The following is a 20,247-nucleotide window of genomic DNA, read 5'->3' on the forward strand; positions in this document are numbered from 1 at the left end:
TACCCCCTATTAATTTTTTTTTTGGATTACCCCATGTATTTTTAGGGTACCCCTAAGCGTGTAAAAAACAGTGAAAAACCAGGGAGATAAATAAAAAAAACAAGTTTACAGGGGGTCCTAGGGGGTAAATCATAGAGCTTTTCATATTTCAAGGGGGCAATCCAAAAAAAAAAAATATTAATCCTATATGACAGGGGGCAAATGTCTATTAACCCAAAAAAATAAAATTACTTACATAGTTCTCTAATCTTAAAACATGTGCCAATTATATAATTGCAATTGTATTAGCAAGTTAAGAAAATGTAATTGCATCTATCATACGATAACAAAATTTCTTTTATGAAACATATATATATATATATATATATATATATATATATATATATATATATATATATATATATATATATATATATATATATATATATATATATATATATATATATATATATATATATGGCATATCATATGAGAATGACATATTTATATGAGAATGTGAGAATGAATCTGAACCATTGAATTTTAAAATAAATGGTGAAGATTATGGATGAATCTTTTAGAAGTTCCATGAATTATGTTCTTTTTCTGTCTCTCTAGCTATTAATCTATTTGTTTTAATTTGGTCGCAGATGCAAAGGTTAAAAAGAATTTTTATTTCAGAAAAATTGTTTAACGTAATTCACTGTGCATTGGTGATTCAAAATTACACCACAATTGAGGCGACAATTACCGTTGTCAACCAAAATTAAAAACCACAGTCTTATGTTTTATATGGGTGGCTAATATGCGTGGCTTAATCACTACATTAATGTAGTTAATGACAGTAATCAATCAACTTTACATATATATTTTTGCATACATCCGTGGGGCTTTTTAATTTGTTTTTCATGCAAGAGTTGGTACTTTTAGGGTTATTTTCTTCTGGATTTCTTCTGGATTTTCTTAAGTTCTGATGGTGCTTTCTTTGAAGAAAGGTGTTCCATGTTTTTGAAAGAGTATGTTTTATTCTATTTCGAATTTCCCCGAGGAGGTGTCTGTGTCTAGATTAAGGTGTTTTGCTAGTTTGTTTTTGTCATTGATGTCTTCATTTTAGGGAACGGCGCAAAATCTAGAAACAGTTTTTGTTTTTGTAAAGTTTAAAGGTGTGAAAGAATATAAAGAAAATGCAAGTCCTTTTATCATATGTTTGGATCAGGAGCTATAAGTTTCTAGTTAATCTTGTTATCTTGAGACTGACGGTGGGCTTGAAAGAGAGATAAGAGTTAAGTAGTTGGAAAGGTGGTGAATAGAAAGCTAAAGTGATTTCTTGGATAACACTAACGAGGAGATGTTGCCACAACCAAACCTAGGTTCATATATTAATTGCATATCCCTCAAATCGGAGATAACCACAATCAACGGTAAAACTCTTAAGAGAATTTAATACTATGTGTCTAGGGTTGTGTGTCTAGGGTACTAAGGTTCATATATTAATTGCATACCCCTCAAATCGGAGAGAACCATAATGAGCGGCAAAACTCTTAAGAGAATTTAATACTATGTGTCTAGGGTTGTGTGTTTAGAGTACTAAGGTTCATATATTAATTGCATACCCTCAAATCGGGGGTTAGGATCCTCTCCATTTTTCTCTCTCTCTCCATTTTTTCCATTATCATAGTTTTGTATATAAATAACACGTATTTTCATGATATGTGACATTTATTTAACATTTATTTAAGTTTATATACTCAAAACTATAATAATGAAGTCTTCCATTTCTTTCAAGAAATGGAGAGGATCTCTACCCTCAAATCGGAGAGAACCATAATCAGCGGCAAAACTCTTAAGAGAATTTAATACTATGTGTCTAGGGTACTAAGGTTCATATATTAATTGCATCTCAAATCGGAGAGAACCATAATCAGCGGCAAAACTCTTAAGAGAATTTAATACTATGTGTCTAGGGTTGTGTGTCTAGGGTACCAAGGTTCATATATTAATTGCATACCCCTCAAATCAGAGAGAATCATAATCAGCGGCAAAACTCTTAAGAGAATTTAATACTATGTGTCTAAGGTTGGGGATACATGTGTTCTGTGTCCATGGTTGGGATACATGGATGGAAAATAAAAATACACCAACTTACATGACCAGTAGACTATTTCAACCTAAAATGTAATATTCATAAACTTGTATCAAATTACATAAATTATCTACTAAATCATAAAAAAAATGACTTCTAAAAGATTATCCAAAATATAAAAATGAACTTTTTAAAAGTTGACGAAAAAAGGTAAAATCGGGTCAACAAATAAAATACACGATTTTACTGATCTCAAAGTAATTTAAATAATTTTAAATCATCCAAGGATATGATTTTTCATTAAAACATTTTTACCTTCAATTTAACATGAAATGTTGATCTAAAAACATCAAATCTTTAAAGTTTAAGTTTTAAATTGCAATTTTAACAACATTGGCCACAACCATCCCTCCCTTTTTTTACGCTTCCTCTCTCTGAGGCTTGTAGGTTGATTGGGGTTCATCTTGATTAGGACAGAGTGACTATATTATCCTCTTATTTTTTTGGGGTGCACAAAGATCAAATGAATATCTCTCTTGTTTGTGATAGGTTCACCTTATTTTGTTTGTCGCACGTCTAACTCTTCTTTGAGAGGGTTCTTCGTCTTGTTATATACTCAGGTTATCTGGTTGTAGGTTTTTTGTAGGAGCTCCATGTGACTGATTATCGCTTATGGGTTAGTTTTTTTTATGTTCCTTATTCCTTAGTCACATGCATTGGTTTCTAATTACAAGAAAGTTTGGTTCAAATGTAGGGGTGCACCAGAGAACGTATAGGGAGAAGTTATTTTTCGACGTCTTGGTAGTATGTTTTGTACTTTGGTTGAGGTTGATGAAAAAAACATTTCTTCTTAGAGTTTTCCTTTTGGTCGGGTTAGAGTTACTATGTATCTCTGTGTTCCGACCATTGAAGAGATCAAGGTATTTATTAGTTGGTTGGATGGGTTGAATAGGAGCCATCTTGATAGTGAAAATATTCCCCTTTCATGTTATGTCCCAGGTTTGGGAGGAATTGAGGATGATAACTTGGTTATTGGTGTCTTTAATGAAGGTAGTGTGATTAAAGTTTTTTTCTTCTATTTATTACTATGAAATTGGCACACTTATTAACTTACTTTAACATGAAGTAATAATTGAACCTTGCAATTTATGGTAAATAAAAATTATTTTGATAAATATGAAGGTTGTATTTTATACCTTTTAGGTTGAAAGATTAAAAAGAAAATCTAAAAAATCAACTATTGAGCCATGTTGAATGCAGTATAGGGCAAGCAACAAAAAAGATTTGGAAATATTGATCCGGGAATTATCGTCCTCAGAGATGGAGAGATGCCATTCAACAGTTTCTATGGTTTCGAGCTTTGGATTGAATGAGCAAAAAGTAAACAAAGATATAGACAGGAAAAGAATAAACACATTCTTAGAAGAGAAATAACTTATCAGGAATGTAAATATATTCACTCTTCACAAACATACACTTACCAACCTGTTATACTCAACCTACGATACTCATCTATGCCATCACGTATCTCTCACATAAGCGTCCATCTCTGGAGCACAAATGAGATCATCTCACAACTAAGGTTATCTCTAACGCGAAGTCGCGAGAACATCCGTATTCTCGCGTCGGCGATCTCTCGCGCGCCGCTCAAACACGAAAGCATTAAGAACAGATACAAACAGTGAATGCTAGCTCTAAATCTATCTCTAGAGTTCAGAACCAACAGATTATCATCCTAGATAAGGATTCAAGAAGTTTATCTCTAAAGCACCCCAAATCCCCAGCATAGAGCAAAAATCCAGGATAACATCAACACAGATTCGTAAAGCAAGTTAAATATAACATTATAATCGGTAAATATACATAAGATTCAAGTAAATATACAAACAAACCCAACTAAAGAGAAATACACAAAGAAGAAGAGAAATGAACCGAAAATCTCCCGGTTTGTCAGCTCCGTTCGACGCTCAATCCACCCCCGATCATCCTTATGCAACCTTGGAAGTTGTTTTCTAAGCCAATTCTACTCTAAGAATGAAGTTGATGGTGTTGGGACTCAAAAATACCCAAACCATGACCTAAAAATGTGATTTTGGCCCCTTTTAACGAGCTGCTGTCTTAGCAGGTCCGCTTAGCGGACCCCCTCCGCTCAGCGGACTCAAAATTGCTTCCAGACGCTGATTTGCTCCGCTGGAGCTCCGCTCAGCGGACCCCCTCCGCTTAGCGGAGTCTGCTAAAAATCAGATTTTGTTTTCGCCATAACTCGAGAACCGTAACTCCAAATTGCGCCTGGTTCGAAGCGTTGGAAAGCTTATTCAATGCTCTATCCAATAATGAATGAATGGAAACCAAAATGATGATTTTGGTCATCCTTATTTTGAGTATTTGGAAGTCCGCTTGATGGTGGCTAAGCGGGCTTTCACCAAAATTGCGAAATCGAAGCCGTGTCTTTGACACTTTATTCCTCAAGGCTCCAATAAGCATGAATACCTATAAAAACAAAGGAAAAACTATCAAATGGTACAAAAGTATATGAAAATACAACTATTCACAAAGTATACGTATTTATACATAAAACGGGGAATTATTCAAACGGTATTAACAAAAGTATCGATAAGTGCCACTATTTACATACACAAAATAAGTACATTTTGGCACTTATCAAACTCTCCCCAACTTGAAACTTTGTTTGTCCTCAAACAATGTCAAATAAATCAAAGAATTGAAAGTAATAAACCAAAGAATTGTGAATCAACAAGTTTAGAAAAACCAAAAACAAATGTATGGCTCAATATAAAAACGTATAAACAAAGTAAATACTTACCACTATACTACAACGACAACATATAAATGAAACTAATCCTAAGTACAAAAATCATGCAAAACATTCTAAACCAATACATGCTATCTCATGAATCACACCTAGCAAAATTTCATCAATGGATGAAGAACACACAAAGGTGAAGGACTTTTAACACTCATCCAACAATCTTGCAAACAAAAGATTAAATTATGCATTCATCCAAAAATCACATTGAAGATACAAAAGCAAGAATCACAAGGACTTTTCAAGGTTGCAATGTGGCTTGGTTAACAAACAAGGGATATATCCTAAGGCTAATCGAAACAAAAACTTGCCTAAACCTAAGGGAGTGATCAATCCACCAAAGATTCAAACAACAAAACCTCGATTAAACTTCTTCCATAACCATAAGTTTCTCAAACCAATCACAATACTTATTAGCACATTTATTCACTTCTCTTTTCTTTTTCTTTTTTCAAAACTTTTTCACTTTTTTTTTCTTTTCTTTTCACATTTTTTTTCTTTTTCTTTCTTTTCAACCTCATAGCAACAACCAAATAAGTACACAACCATTTCTCTCCCCAACTTGAATTCAACCACATCATCATGTGAATACTCCCTACTTTCTAAGGCAAGGTAAAAGTTCATACCAAAAATCGTGGTTGAGGTTCAAGAAAACAAAGAATCAATCATCCATGCAAAAATGAGAACTAAACACTCAAAGATAAGCATTTAGCAAAAACAACATGGACATTGATAAAAAGGCTCAAAAGGGTTAACAAATGATCACACACTCACAAGGTGAATTTAACTATTTGGTTATGGTGGTTGTGCTCAAAATGAAACAAAATGCCTTGATCCTTTTCATGCTTTCATAAAATCAACATAAATAAAAGATTAAGCATAATAAAATCCAGTTAAAACAAAGATTGTGGCCTCCAGCATATGTGAATAATGGAAAGCTTCCTCACATTTATGGTTTGGGAACTAAAGTGATTCAATCAACAAGCAAGTAATGCAAAAGAATGAATTGTATGGTAATTGTACAAATGAAAAGTTTCTTAAACATGTTATGCTATAGAAAGCGATAAATGAGTACCTTGAATTATACGAATTCAAAAACAATATCCTACCATACATCCGCAAGTTGAAACACTAAAGCTTTGGAAAATCACCTCAAAAATCTTCAAATTACCGACAAAATTTGAGTACAAACAACCAACAAAAGAATTAGAAAAACAAAACTAGTATATACTACTAATTAGCCTTGGTGAGAGTGGGAAAAAGGAGTGAACCAAGTGGAATAGGAACCCCACTGATACTAAGCAAGAAAACAAAATTTTACTGTCATCGCTTAGCGGAGCTAGGCTCGCTTAGCGGATGACAGAAAAACCTGAAAAATCAGAACAGAAACAGCTGTTCCAATTTTCTTCCACTTCACCTAAATACCATATAAACAGAAATATAAACAATATTTACAACCGTTGGGGTGCCTCCCAACAAGCGCTTGTTTTACGTCGTTAGCTCGACGCCTTTATTGTTTCGGTGTTTGGAAAGTAGCTTCCTCCCGTCATGCCACGGTGACGTCTCACCGCGCAAGCCTAAAGAAAGTGTCCTAACCAACCACTCAACAAACATTACGAGTACAAATATATACAACAATTATACGAACATAAAAGAAAACGCAAGTATACAGCTATGTACACAAACCAACACATATGCACAAGTATGGAACAAAAACAACTATTATCATACAAAAAGAGAAAAGTTAGTGAATGTTAACAAGTAAACATATACAAGTGAAAATATACAAGTGAAACTATACAATATATTCGTTATATACAAAGCTCAAGACTACGGAAACTATTGCGATGCAATCACAACCATCCCCGGCAACGGCGCCATTTTGTTGAATGCAGTATAGGGCAAGCAACAAAAAAGATTTGGAAATATTGATCCGGGAATTATCGTCCTCAGAGATGGAGAGATGCCATTCAACAGTTTCTATGGTTTCAAGCTTTGGATTGAATGAGCAAAAAGTAAACAAAGATATAGACAGGAAAAGAATAAACACATTCTTAGAAGAGAAATAACTTATCAGGAATGTAAATATATTCACTCTTCACAAACATACACTTACCAACCTGTTATACTCAACCTACGATACTCATCTATGCCATCACGTATCTCTCACATAAGCGTCCATCTCTGGAGCACAAATGAGATCATCTCACAACTAAGGTTATCTCTAACGCGAAGTCGCGAGAACATCCGTATTCTCGCGTCGGCGATCTCTCGCGCGCCGCTCAAACACGAAAGCATTAAGAACAGATACAAACAGTGAATGCTAGCTCTAAATCTATCTCTAGAGTTCAGAACCAACAGATTATCATCCTAGATAAGGATTCAAGAAGTTTATCTCTAAAGCACCCCAAATCCCCAGCATAGAGCAAAAATCCAGGATAACATCAACACAGATTCGTAAAGCAAGTTAAATATAACATTATAATCGGTAAATATACATAAGATTCAAGTAAATATACAAACAAACCCAACTAAAGAGAAATACACAAAGAAGAAGAGAAATGAACCGAAAATCTCCCGGTTTGTCAGCTCCGTTCGACGCTCAATCCACCCCCGATCATCCTTATGCAATCTTGGAAGTTGTTTTCTAAGCCAATTCTACTCTAAGAATGAAGTTGATGGTGTTGGGACTCAAAAATACCCAAACCATGACCTAAAAATGTGATTTTGGCCCCTTTTAACGAGCTGCTGTCTTAGCAGGTTCGCTTAGCGGACCCCCTCCGCTCAGCGGACTCAAAATTGCTTCCAGACGCTGATTTGCTCCGCTGGAGCTCCGCTCAGCGGACCCCCTCCGCTTAGCGGAGTCTGCTAAAAATCAGATTTTGTTTTCGCCATAACTCGAGAACCGTAACTCCGAATTGCGTCCGGTTCGAAGCGTTGGAAAGCTTATTCAATGCTCTATCCAATAATGAATGAATGGAAACCAAAATGATGATTTTGGTCATCCTTATTTTGAGTATTTGGAAGTCCGCTTGATGGTGGCTAAGCGGGCTTTCACCAAAATTGCGAAATCGAAGACGTGTCTTTGACACTTTATTCCTCAAGGCTCCAATAAGCATGAATACCTCTAAAAACAAAGGAAAAACTATCAAATGGTACAAAAGTATATGAAAATACAACTATTCACAAAGTATACGTATTTATACATAAAACGGGGAATTATTCAAACGGTATTAACAAAAGTATCGATAAGTGCCACTATTTACATACACAAAATAAGTACATTTTGGCACTTATCAAGCCATAGTATACCATTTGACCTGAGACCTAGAAGTCAAAGTCATGTCAAATTTGTTGAAAATTTTATGACTTGATCAAGGAAAATGAAACATCAGTCATGACTAGAAAAATAAGTAGAATTCATTAAGTGAATTTGAGTTTGACTAGAGAATCTAAGATAGAACATAAAGGGTCAATAACATGGAAAATTTGTTGGGTGAAGTTATAGCTCGCTTTGAACATTTAAGGAGGCAAAACACAGGTGGTTGATAAGAAAGACTTAAGAGTTAAGCAAACCAAAGGAGATCTCGTTGGTAGAATTTATAGATTTCCTATAGTGCGCCCTAAGGCGATTGAGGTTTTTGGGGCTTCTTCTCCAACTTCGCGTCTCTGTTTTCTCACCCGGCGGTTTGTCTGTGCTTCTTTCTGTTTACTCCTTGTTTCATTTTGCGCATGGTATGGGTTTGAGTCAGCTCTGATTTCGTTGGGATACAACAACTTTCTCGATTTTGGTTTAAACTCCTGGCTCTAGGGTCAGGGACCTTGTTGAGGGGCTGTGTGTGTCTGGCAGCTTCATGGGTTGATTGATACCTTTGGTAACACGCAGGTGGAGTTAACGGCATCTGACTCTGTTTGGTCTGGGTTTTTCGTTTTTCTTCCGCTTCGTCTTTTCTATCCTTATGCAGAAGGGAGGTTGGACAACTGTATCTTACTCGAAACGTACTGGAGGGAGATGGGACACTTTTTCGTTTGGAGGGAGGAATCAGAACGCTTCTTCTGGTGCTGTAACCTCGATGTATGTCTCAGCGTTTCCAGAAGATTATTCTGCGAAGAACTTATTCAAACTTTTTGGATGCTCCGGCAATGTCGTTGAGGTTGCTATTTCTCCGAGGAGAAAAAAGTTTGGAAAGCGCTTCGGTTTTGCTAGATTCACCGAGGTGGAAGACGAAAGGATTCTAGCTATTCGGTTGGACAACATCCTGATCGAGGGCAAGAAAATCCATGTTAATCTGCCCAGATTCAATAGAGAAGTGTGGTCGAACGGGGGCGCGACGTCATCATTAATTAAAAGGGACGGTTGGAGAGGTAAGGAGGTACGGAGGGTTGCGGTATCTGTGGGGCAGAACATGCCCTTTTCATCTTATGCTGAAGCTGTGGGAGTATCGGTGAAGGAGAAAGAGGATAATGTGGTTGCGAGAGCTGTGCTTAAGTTCCAATCCAACAGTGAGGTAGGAGGCAGACTTGAGAAAGCTTATGTCGGGAAGGTATGTATTTTGGGTTCCGCTTATAATGTGCAGACTCATTATAAACGATAGGTGGTAATAGTTGTTTACTTGAAGAAAGAGAGGAAGGTTTCATAAACGATCTGACCAAGGAAGGTGAAAGATGGTGGCAGTCGTGGTTTACGCATATTGAGAAGTGGGAGCCTAACATGATTGACTCGTCAAGGGACGCGTGGTTCAGGATATACGGATTACCGACTCATGCTTGGTGCTCTGATTTTTTTGAGGCCTTGGCTCAGTCTTGGGGAAGATTCATTTGCGTGGACGAAGACACGGCCAAACGGGAGGTGTTGGATGTTGCAAGAATTATGGTGAATATACCCCTATCGTTGTCGATCCCCGACACTATTTCTGTTATTATCGATGGTTCTTGTTGGAAATTGTACATTAGGGAAGATGCAGCAGGATGGTACCAGAAGGAAATTCGCAAACAGAAGACTCAATCGGATGACGACGTTTCCTCCTCTGATTCTGATTTTGCTTGGCACGATGTCTCGTCTGTTCCTGAATCTAATGCTGGCGGTGAGGAATCTTCGGACAGTATCCAGCAGTTTTTGGCTAACGATGTAACTGTGCTGAAGGGTCCGATCAGTGTTGGGGTGATGGCGGATGCAGCCAAAGGGGCGTCAGCTGCTCAGGACAGCAAGGCGGAGGGTGGTTTGTTCGACTGTTGTATTTCTAATGCCCGAAACGTTACAGAAAGAAGATGCAAGAGTGGTTTTCTTAGAGGCAGTGGTGGCCACATCGAAGGAAACAATAGCGGTACTACTTTGGAGGATAACTCTAAGGCGGTTACTCCTCGTGAGGAAGGAAATGAAAACTGTGCAGGAAATTCTTATGTCAGCAACACGGGGGGCCACTATCAGGATGTGAGGCAATGTTCTAAGGAAGGGAATTTTGGTAAGGGGGGAGGAAAAAAATCAAACTGTTTTCTTTAAATGGTGGGGAAGCTGGAAAAAGCAAGAAGGGGAGGGTTAAAGGGGGGAGCTGTTTAAAGGGGGGTCTCAAGGGAAAGAAGAAAGAGACGGTGGTAGAGAATAAGGAGAATAACATTAGTAATCTTAATAATAGTTTTTCAAGGTCTTATGGGAATCAATCGGAAGACTCGGATATCCGTCGAAACAATGGAAGACAATGGGAGTTTTTAAAAAGGGATGTGGAGAATAGATTGTGGGCGGCAATTGTTGCTATGGGAGTGGTGGATGTCGAGGGAAGGAATAGTGGGAGCCGGGGTGTAGAAGGAATTCAAGGAGGAGGATTAGAAGTGGAAGGAAGGAAGGAGTTATCAAATCTTGTGCAATGATTATTGGATCATTAAATATTAGAGGGGGAGCAAATATGCTCAAAAGGAGGAGATTGAGCTCTATTATTAAAAAAGGAAATGCGGATATTTTTCTTATTCAAGAAACGAAAGTGTCTAACATGTGTGAGGAGGTTGCTTCTAGTTGTTGGAGCCATCCGGAGATTGGATTTTCTTCCACAAATTCGGTGGGAAGAGCGGGGGGTTTAATCACTTTGTGGAAAAAGGATAATATGGAGGTGATAACGAGTTTTAGAGGGGAAGGTTATTTGGGGATAAAAGTGCGGTGGAAAGATGAGTATTATTATGTGGTGAATATTTACTCGTCTTGCGATCTAGTGAAGAAGAAGATTTTGTGCGCCGAGTTGCTTGATTTGAAGAAGAAATTCTTTGATGGGGAGTGGATTATGGGAGGAGATTTTAATGCGATAAAGAATAATAGGGAGAGAAAAGGTATGGAGGCTAGGGCCTTTAGCAAAGAAGATGAGTTGTTTGCGGAATTCATTCTCTTGAGCGACTTGGTGGATGTTCCTTGCAAGGGAAAAAAGTTTTCGTGGTTTAGCGGTGATGGTAATTCTAAGAGCCGGATTGACCGATTCCTTTTATCTAGTACGGTGGTGAATAGGTGGGATGTTGTTGGCCAAATGATTGGTGATAGGGATATCTCGGATCATTGTCCAATTTGGATTATGACGGATAATCACAATTGGGGGCCTAAACCGTTCAAATTCAACAATGAATGGTTCTCCAACGACTCTTTCGTGCCTTTTGTGGAAAAGGAGTGGAAAAATATGGTGGTCCACGGGAGAGGCGATTATATCTTGAAGGAGAAGCTTAGACTTATTAAAGACAAAATCAAGATTTGGAATAAAGAAGTATTCAGGAAGATTGATCTTGAGATTGATGAAGGAGTTCATGACATAAACTCTGTGGATGAAAGATTAGTTTTCAATCCTTTATCTCCTTCCTCTTTTGATGATGACATCGTTCTTAGAAAGGAGGCGACGGGTAGATTTTGGAGGAATGTAAGGATGAAAGAGAATATGCTTTTGCAAAGATCTAGACTTTTGTGGCTTAAGGAGGGTGATTCGAATAATGCCTTTTTTCATAAAGTTATGAGACAAAGAAGAAGACAAAACCATATAGGTCCTATTAATTCTTCGAGAGGATTGGTAGAAACGGTGGAAGAGGTTAGGGAGGAGGTGTTCTCTCATTTTGAGAAGAAGTTTTCCGAATCGGAACCTTTCCGACCTACTTTGGATGGTATCCCTTTTAAATCTATTAGTAGGGGAGAGGCGGAGGATCTTGAGAAATCTTTCCTTGAATGTGAGATTAAAAAGGCGGTTTGGGAGTGTGGTGGGGTGAAGAGTCCGGGTCCCGACGGATTCTCTTTCCTTTTTTTGAAAATTGTTGGAACTTTATCAAAGAGGATGTGATCAATTTCTTCAATTGCTTTTTCCAAGGAGGACCGATTTCTAAAGGGATTGCATCTTCTTTCTTGACTTTAATTCCGAAGGCAAAAAATCCGGTGGATTTAAATGATTATAGACCCATTTGCTTGGTGGGTTGTTTGTATAAGGCGGTTTTCAAACTATTGGTGGGAAGATTAAAAATAGTGCTTAATTCTATTATTTCTCCTTCTCAAAATGATTTTGTTCCCGGTAGGCAATTATTGGATGGTGTTATTGTGGCTAACGAGGTGGTGGATCATGCGAGAAAAGAAGGGCGTAATTGTGTTCTTTTCAAGGTGGACTTTGTAAAAGCGTACGATAATGTAGGTTGGAATTTCTTGAGGTACATGCTTAATAGGATGGGGTTCGGGGAAAAGTGGAGGAAGTGGATGGAGATGTTGGTTTTTTCTAGTAACATGTCGGTTCTAGTAAATGGAAGTCCAACTAAGGAGTTCAAGGTGCATAAAGGCTTACGGCAAGGTGATCCTCTTTCACCTTTTCTTTTTGTTTTAGTAGTGGAAGGTCTTTCGGGTCTTGTGAAGAAGTCCATTCAATTGGGTGAATTTCAAAACTACTCCTTCAATGCTAATTGCAAAGTGGATATTCTCCAATTTGCGGACGACACGTTACTTGTGGGGGAAGGAAGTTGGAAACATTTGTGGGCGGTTCGAGCGGTTCTCCGGGCTTTCGAAATAGTCTCGGGTCTCGGTATTAATTATAATAAAAGCAAGTTGATTGGTATTAATACTAATGAGCACTTTTTGGAGGCGGCTTCCAATTTTCTTTCTTGTAAGGTGGAGGAGAGTAACTTTTACTTTTTGGGCATTCCTATTGGATTTAATCCAAGAAAGGAAGCTACTTGGAAACCTCTTTTGTTAAAAATGAGGAATCGTTTGGAAGGATGGTCTAATCGGTTTTTGAATTTGGGAGGTAGAATTACTCTTCTTAAATCGGTGCTTAGTTCTTTATGCATATTTACTATGTCGTTTTACAAGATGCCGAAGAAGGTGGTGAAGTTGTTCACTAGTGTTCAAAGTAGATTTTTATGGGGCGACATGGAAGATAAAAGATGTATTTATTGGATAAAGGGGGGGGGGTTGTCACTTTACCGAGGAAATATGGTGGTTTAGGGGTGAAGAATTTGGCTTTGTTCAACTTGGCGCTTCTAAACAAATGGAGGTGGCGGATTCTTCAAGGTCATAACTCTTTGTGGTATAACGTATTGAAAGTGCGGTACGGTGATCTCTCTTCCATGGTGCCCGAATCGGATAGTAAGGTACCTTTATCGTCCCTCTCTTCTTTATGGTGGAAAGACATCTTAAAAATTAATTCTTCTTCATCTTTTTCTTCCCTTGGTATGAATGATTCGATTGTTGGTAGTTGTAGTTTTGTTATTCGCAATGGATATAATGCCCCATTTTGGTAATCAAAGTGGTTGGATGATATAGTTTTGAGAGAGGCTTTTCCGGATTTATTTTTTGCTTCTCGCCTTAAAAAGGTGTCGGTGGCGGCAATGGGAGGGTGGTTGGAGTATGAATGGAGGTGGGGGGATTTAGGTCTTCCCGGTTCCGTGATGGATGATTCGGCCCTTAGGGGCTTTTTGTTGTCTTTAAAGAACCGCTTGAAGAATTTCAATGGTTGGTCGGTAGGCAAGGATACCGTGGTTTGGAATGGTAATGTGGAGAGAGAGTTCTCGGTTGCATCTTGTTATGAGCAATACGAAAAGTCTTTCATTCCTTATGGTCCCCAAGTTAAACACGCGGAAGTTTTTGATCTTTTATGGGTTATGGATGCTCCTTTCAAAATAAAGGCTTTTGGTTGGAGGTTATTTCACAATAGGCTCCCTACGAAGGACCTCTTGGAGAATCGAGGTATGTCTTTACCCTCGGAGGATTTAAAGTGCATTTTTTGTGGCATTAGTAAGGAGAATAGGGATCATTTGTTTTTTGGTTGTTTGGTGGTGAAAAATATTTGGAATGATATAGCGTTTTGGGTGGGTAAAGGGGTTTGTTACGAAGAAGAGTGCTTATCGAGTTTTATGGATTGGCACATGTTCTTCCATAGTAAATTGGTGTTGGATAGAAAATCGAATATTATATGGTTTGCAACAACTTGGTGCCTTTGGTTGGTTAGGAACGGGGTTTGTTTTCGTAAAGAAGCTTGGAGTGTTAACAACGTTGTTTGGAACATTAAGTTGTTAGCTTGGAGATGGTCTTTTTGTGGAAAAATTACTCAACCCAATTATTCTTTCTACGAGTTTAGTAAGGAACCGTTGTACTATATCTCGTAATTTAATTGGTTTGTAATTTTTCTTTTGGAGGGGTTTTCCCGTTTCCACCTTTTGTAATCGGGTTGGAGAACCCTTAGTTCTCCCTTTAATGATATCTTGTTTTCTAAAAATAAATAAATCATAGTATGTATTAGTTTATAGTTTAGTAAAACTATCAATGAGAGAAAGCTGAAGTTGTTATAATATCGACGATTTGTTAAAGGAGCCAATCTAGGAATGTCATATTGTCTTATATGGAGGTTCTTCTTCTTCACTTTGTATCTAGCTAAAATTGCCATGTGTATCTAACTTCTCTCTTTTTAGGGTTTGGTTTGTACATTATTATTTATTTTATGTATTTGATGTGATCATGGAGTTATGCCTAGATTGATCTATACAACATATATGTTAGTTCATCTTATTCTTAATTCCTATTATATTTGTATTATACTTGTGGATCTATGAAGTGTCGAGAGTATCTCTTAGGTCTAGACCAAGGTTAACTCACAGTTATACCTTGAATAAATGATCCTTAAATAAAATGATCGTCTATAACATGATATGTGGATCTAACTAATATTGAAAGGTACTGTTAGATTTATACATAGAGAATCATTTATCATGAGTTAGAATCTAGATATAGATCTAGACGTGGTTTTAACATATACTATTGAAGCATAATGTTTTTATATTCTATATTATAATAAACATTACTTACAACATCTAACACCAACACTCTCCATAACTTTTATTTATATTATGTTATTTTTTCTCTCTATGTGAACTTCAAATCTTTTTCAAAACTAAACCTTATTTCATATTTAGAATTTTAATCATTGTAATTATGTTATATTTTTCATTTCACGTGGATTTGATAATCTTAATAACTATATTAGAATTTTTTGTTGGTACAACCATTACAATATTTTCTATTTAAATACCGCAAAAGTAAAACCAACAAAATAGCGTTGTTACCTGAGAAGGAAAAATTTAACTTATTTATGATAGAGTTAAATATGTTTGTGGTCTTTATAAATATCTCAATTTTCGCTTTTAATCTCTCTAAAATTTTCCTTCAAACAATGGTTCTCATAAAATTTTCCAGGTTCCTGTCGTCAACTTTCATTAACGAAAGCTGATGTGGCACGCCACATGGAAACCAACTTGGCAAAAAGCTAAAAAAAAACCCTTGAAAATTGCGGGGGTTTTAAACCTCCTCTAAACAAACTCAGAAAATTTTAGGAAAACATTGGTTCTGAACTTTTGTCAAACACCTTGTGAGCAAATTTCGCTACAGCGATTATATTACAAGAACCAAACTTTGCCTCATCCAATTGATCCACACAAACAATGTTATGGTAAACATAGCAAGAACACATTAAGTTCACCACAAACATATCCTCATCCAATTGATTCACACAAAAAATCTTATTCTATCTATATCAAAAACATATACCAGTTTTGCAATTGAAGGTGAAAACAAGAAATGAAAATTCTAAAAAAATTCAGAAATAGAGAGTTTCTCACCCAGGCTATCTCCTCATCTTGAAATTCTCCGATGTAAACCCAATCGAAACCTGACCTTTAACACCAACATTCTTAACAGTAGGGGTGTGCATGGTTTACAAACCAAACCAAATTGAACCAAATGTATGGTTCATTTTGGTTCTTAAAACCACTTTAATGAAATTGGTTTATTTTTAAAAAACTGGTTTATATTTAATTTGGTTTGGTTCAAAACCGGTTTATACCAAAAACCAGTTTTGGGTTGGACTAGTTTTAAAACCAAATTTTTCTCAAACTTGTTTTGATTAAAATTCAGTTTTCAATTCAAACAACTTTTTCCTAATTAACTCCATCGAATCGTTTTAAATCCATTTTTGAAAGCAATAACCTCTCGACGGTGGTGGGTCTTAAATCTCAACTATGATATTTAAGAAATCCGATCAACAATAGTTTGATTTTCAAAAGAATATAGAGTCAATAGAAATAATAAATAATAAGAAAGGGCGAGAAACATAGTAACAAATCAAAAATGCGCTGTGATTTTGAAAATCTAAATGTTTTTATTAGATTTTTTTTAAATGCATAGAATGACATAGTAATAAAATTACATAATTAAATATGAATTACTGCAACCTGTGTAAATGTGGCATAGATGGTAAGTAGCGGCATTTCAGTATGTGTTAGTACCATTATTCCATAAATTGAGAGTCACGATAAAAAAATAATATTATAAAGGGAGATTTCAACTTGAGAGAGGATTAATGAAAACCACCGCTAAAACTCATGGCAATGCACTAATGTGTAGTTAAATGTTGCCTTGATATCTATATTTTATGACCATGAATCAGAGACAAGGTGAAGAGCACATTGGTTAACCATTCATATATTGGTTTTAAAAAGTGGGTATTGATTTTTTTTTTGTGGTTTTAATGAAATGGATCTGGATCAGTTTTTAAGTTAAATAATATGGATTTTTAAAATAGGTGCACCAGATTTTTGAAAATGGTTCCTGTGAATCAGTTTTTTTGCACACCCCTACTAGTTAATAGTAATCTCAAAATAGTAAACAATCCACTTCATCAGAGCAACTCTATTAGCTTAAATAACACCAACATCATGACCGTGAAGGTTAACATTCACATACTTCCCTGAAAGCGTATTCGTCGCCACCAAAACAAAACCTCCCGAACTATTCAAAGTATTGAGCTCAATCAGAGATTCTTCCTTCTCATCATCACCGTCGTAATCTTCCAATTCTTCCTTCACTTTCCTGCGACAGAGCTCTAGGAAATAGAGACCTAGATCTTGTTCTTGATCTGGCTTTTCAACACTGTTGTTTCCGTTGGTTTCTTTCATCATTGGAATCGTGAGAAGTTCAAAATCCTAATTTTGTGATTGAGAGAATGTTTAGATTCGGTTAAGAAGATGGAATTCCATATCTAACGCTTCACGCTCATTTGGTTGGGACGAACTGATATAAGGCCAACATGTTTGGAGACATGTTTTGTAAAACTTTTTCAGCTTTCATGGAAAGCAACACACTGTTGATAAGAATTTTTTGGAATAAAATACCTTCAAATGTTTTGCGTTGAAGATTGAAAATATTGCTTGTCATGATTACTTACTATAAATTTTAGTAAAAATAAATTCACATTATGTAGCTAATTCTTTAAGAATTGGGGGCCTGTTACTCCTTGTGAAGCTTTAACAAATTTTGTTTTGCTTACGACCAATTAGCTCTGATCTGATTTTTTGCCGACTTGTTGTTATATCCAGATATTTGTACCTATTCAACATAATATCCATTGGTGCCCAGGTGTTATCAATAATAAGGAAAAGAAGTTTCAGTATCTTGATTCACCGAAAGGAATTGATACCCAAGTGCTGGAAGTGCTGGTAATATTCAAAACCAATTTTTGCGTGCTTGACAAAAGTTATGAACCAATATTTTCTTAAAATTTTTGAGTTTGTTTAGAGGACGTATAACATCCCCGCAATTTCAAGTGTTTTCAGCTTTTTAAAAAATAAACATTGTTTGTAAGGTTATCTCCCCAATCTTTCACAGGGAAGGCAAAGGATTAGTACCTTAATCACGCTACACAATCTAAGACAAATTAATGTGTTGAAAGACAAGTTTCTTAACCATTCTTTCTTTAAAAATAAATTTATGGAAGCTAGAACAACGATGTAAGTCTTTTAAAAAGGTGCAAATGAGATCCCGTGTAAAGTATGAGAAAGGTACCCGTCAATGCTAAGGAATTACCCAAATGAAAGTTTTGATGACTTAATTCAGATCCACATCTTCAGAAATGATCTTTTACAACAACTAAATTGGTTTCTAGATGCCACATGTGGTTCATTAATGCCAAAGATTTTGAAGAATCACTTGATACCATTGATAGAATGTCATTTAGTAACCACTAAGGTTAATACAATTGAGGCAATAGTCAAATAAAACCATGGATATTATAGTTGGATACAAACTATGCAATACTTCCACAAAACAAATTATTGACGCAAATATGGAGAAACTATCAAAGCAACGATCCAAACTTCCACAACAATTCAAATAAATAAAATAATTTTTTTGTAAGACCAAACAAATTTATGTTTGTTGATTGTGAGCAGGTGAACAATTAGATATTGTCCCCTTAGTGATGAGTAAATCAATAATGTGAACAACCAAAGGAAAAATCCTTACTAGGGAAAAACAATAATTTCCAAGAGGAAATAATTATGGTCATCGATGGAGACAGGACGTTGGACCATTCAACAGATAACAATTTCAGAGCTATTAAAGTTAACCAATAACGGTAAAGAAGCTGGAAAATATTCTAAATCAATTCATCAAAAACATTTATGGCTTGTAAAAAATAAGTTGAGGCTTATATGAGGAGTTTGGAAATTCAAATAGGTTAGTTAGTCAAGCACATAAAAATAAGTTGAGGCCTATATGTAGAATACACTAATTCATTATGGTGTTTTTGTTACAGAACAAAATCAACATGTTGAAGACTCTGGCGAGGTGTTTAACGAAAATTGGACCAAGGAGAAACAAAGGCTCTTAGATTTCATCATGCACAAATATTCATATCTTGAACATAGACCTGTCTAGATAGAAGGAAATTATAGTATAATAATCAAAGAAGGTACATGATCCTGGGAGAGCCCCTTACTAGTCTCAATTGAGAACATGGATATTCAGAAAGTTCTTATAGATTTAGGATCAAGAATTAACCTAGTGTCCAAAAGCTTAATTGTTTAGAGATTAAAGAGACGAGGTTAGTATTTCAGTTCATAGAAAACTCCATTAGACGGCCAACTAATGTTTAAGAAAATGTAAAAAAACAAGTGGACACATTATCCTTCCGAGTTGATTTTGTGATAATGGATATCTAGGAGGGTCTAAATGTTCCTCTTATGGTAAACGAAAACTGCAAGAATGAATAATGACAAAGAAAAAAATAAATTTTCAATCAAAAAGCATTATCAAGAGGAAGTATTCCATTAGTTTGATAAAGGGGAAAAATGGCATAGACAAAGCATTACTTTCTAATTAGACAAAAGCCTTGGTAAAATAAATGGAAGCACCACTTAGGGTCAGGTGCCATCATCCAAGCTAATGGCGTAAAAATTAAATTGGTCAAGCACCATGCTTAGTCCATGTATGTAATTTGATCTACCCTAAATTTCATAATAATGTGTCAAACTAATGACATCAAACAAGTGCTAGTTATGAGGTTATCCAACATTTTAAATTTAAACAATTTTCCTTTCAATTTAAAATATTTGTACAACACAAATCAAAATGATGGTGCAAAACTTAAGATTGCAAAATATCTGTAGTTCTCCCATCGAATTTGGCCTAAAAACATATGATGGCTTAAGGCATGATTCTCCAAAAGAATAACTCATTCTACCAACTAGTTTTTCATAGAATAGTTTTTATTAGAAACACAAAATTCAGTTTTAAAAATCATTTCAAATTATAAGCAACCAACTTCGCTTTGAGGGAAATTATTTTAGCATTTGAACAGAAAAATTAAAAGAACCCAATCAAGACATATTTCAACAAGTTTGCACATTTATTACTTTTATTAAATTATATATTTGATGTGATCATTGTGTTATGCCCAAATTTATCTATCAAGTATATTTGATCTTTAATCTTATTCTTAATGTCAGTTATATTTGTATTAGGCTTTTGGATCAATAAGGTGCCAAAAGGTTCTTTTACATCTAAACCAATGGTAACTCATGGTTATGCCTC

The 20,247-nt window shown here is 35.9% G+C and overlaps 1 protein-coding gene across 1 annotated transcript; it reads left to right on the forward strand.

The window, feature by feature from the left end:
• Positions 1-12,561: 12,561 nt before the first annotated feature.
• Positions 12,562-14,492, forward strand: LOC131605745 (uncharacterized). The gene is made up of 2 exons (XM_058878066.1): positions 12,562-13,273; positions 13,651-14,492. The coding sequence occupies exons 1-2, from the start codon at positions 12,562-12,564 to the stop codon at positions 14,490-14,492; spliced, it is 1,554 nt and encodes a 517-aa protein (XP_058734049.1).
• Positions 14,493-20,247: the final 5,755 nt, after the last annotated feature.

Source organism: Vicia villosa, linkage group LG5, assembly GCF_029867415.1.
Source record: "Vicia villosa cultivar HV-30 ecotype Madison, WI linkage group LG5, Vvil1.0, whole genome shotgun sequence".
In the NCBI taxonomy this organism is placed as follows: Eukaryota; Viridiplantae; Streptophyta; class Magnoliopsida; order Fabales; family Fabaceae; genus Vicia; species Vicia villosa.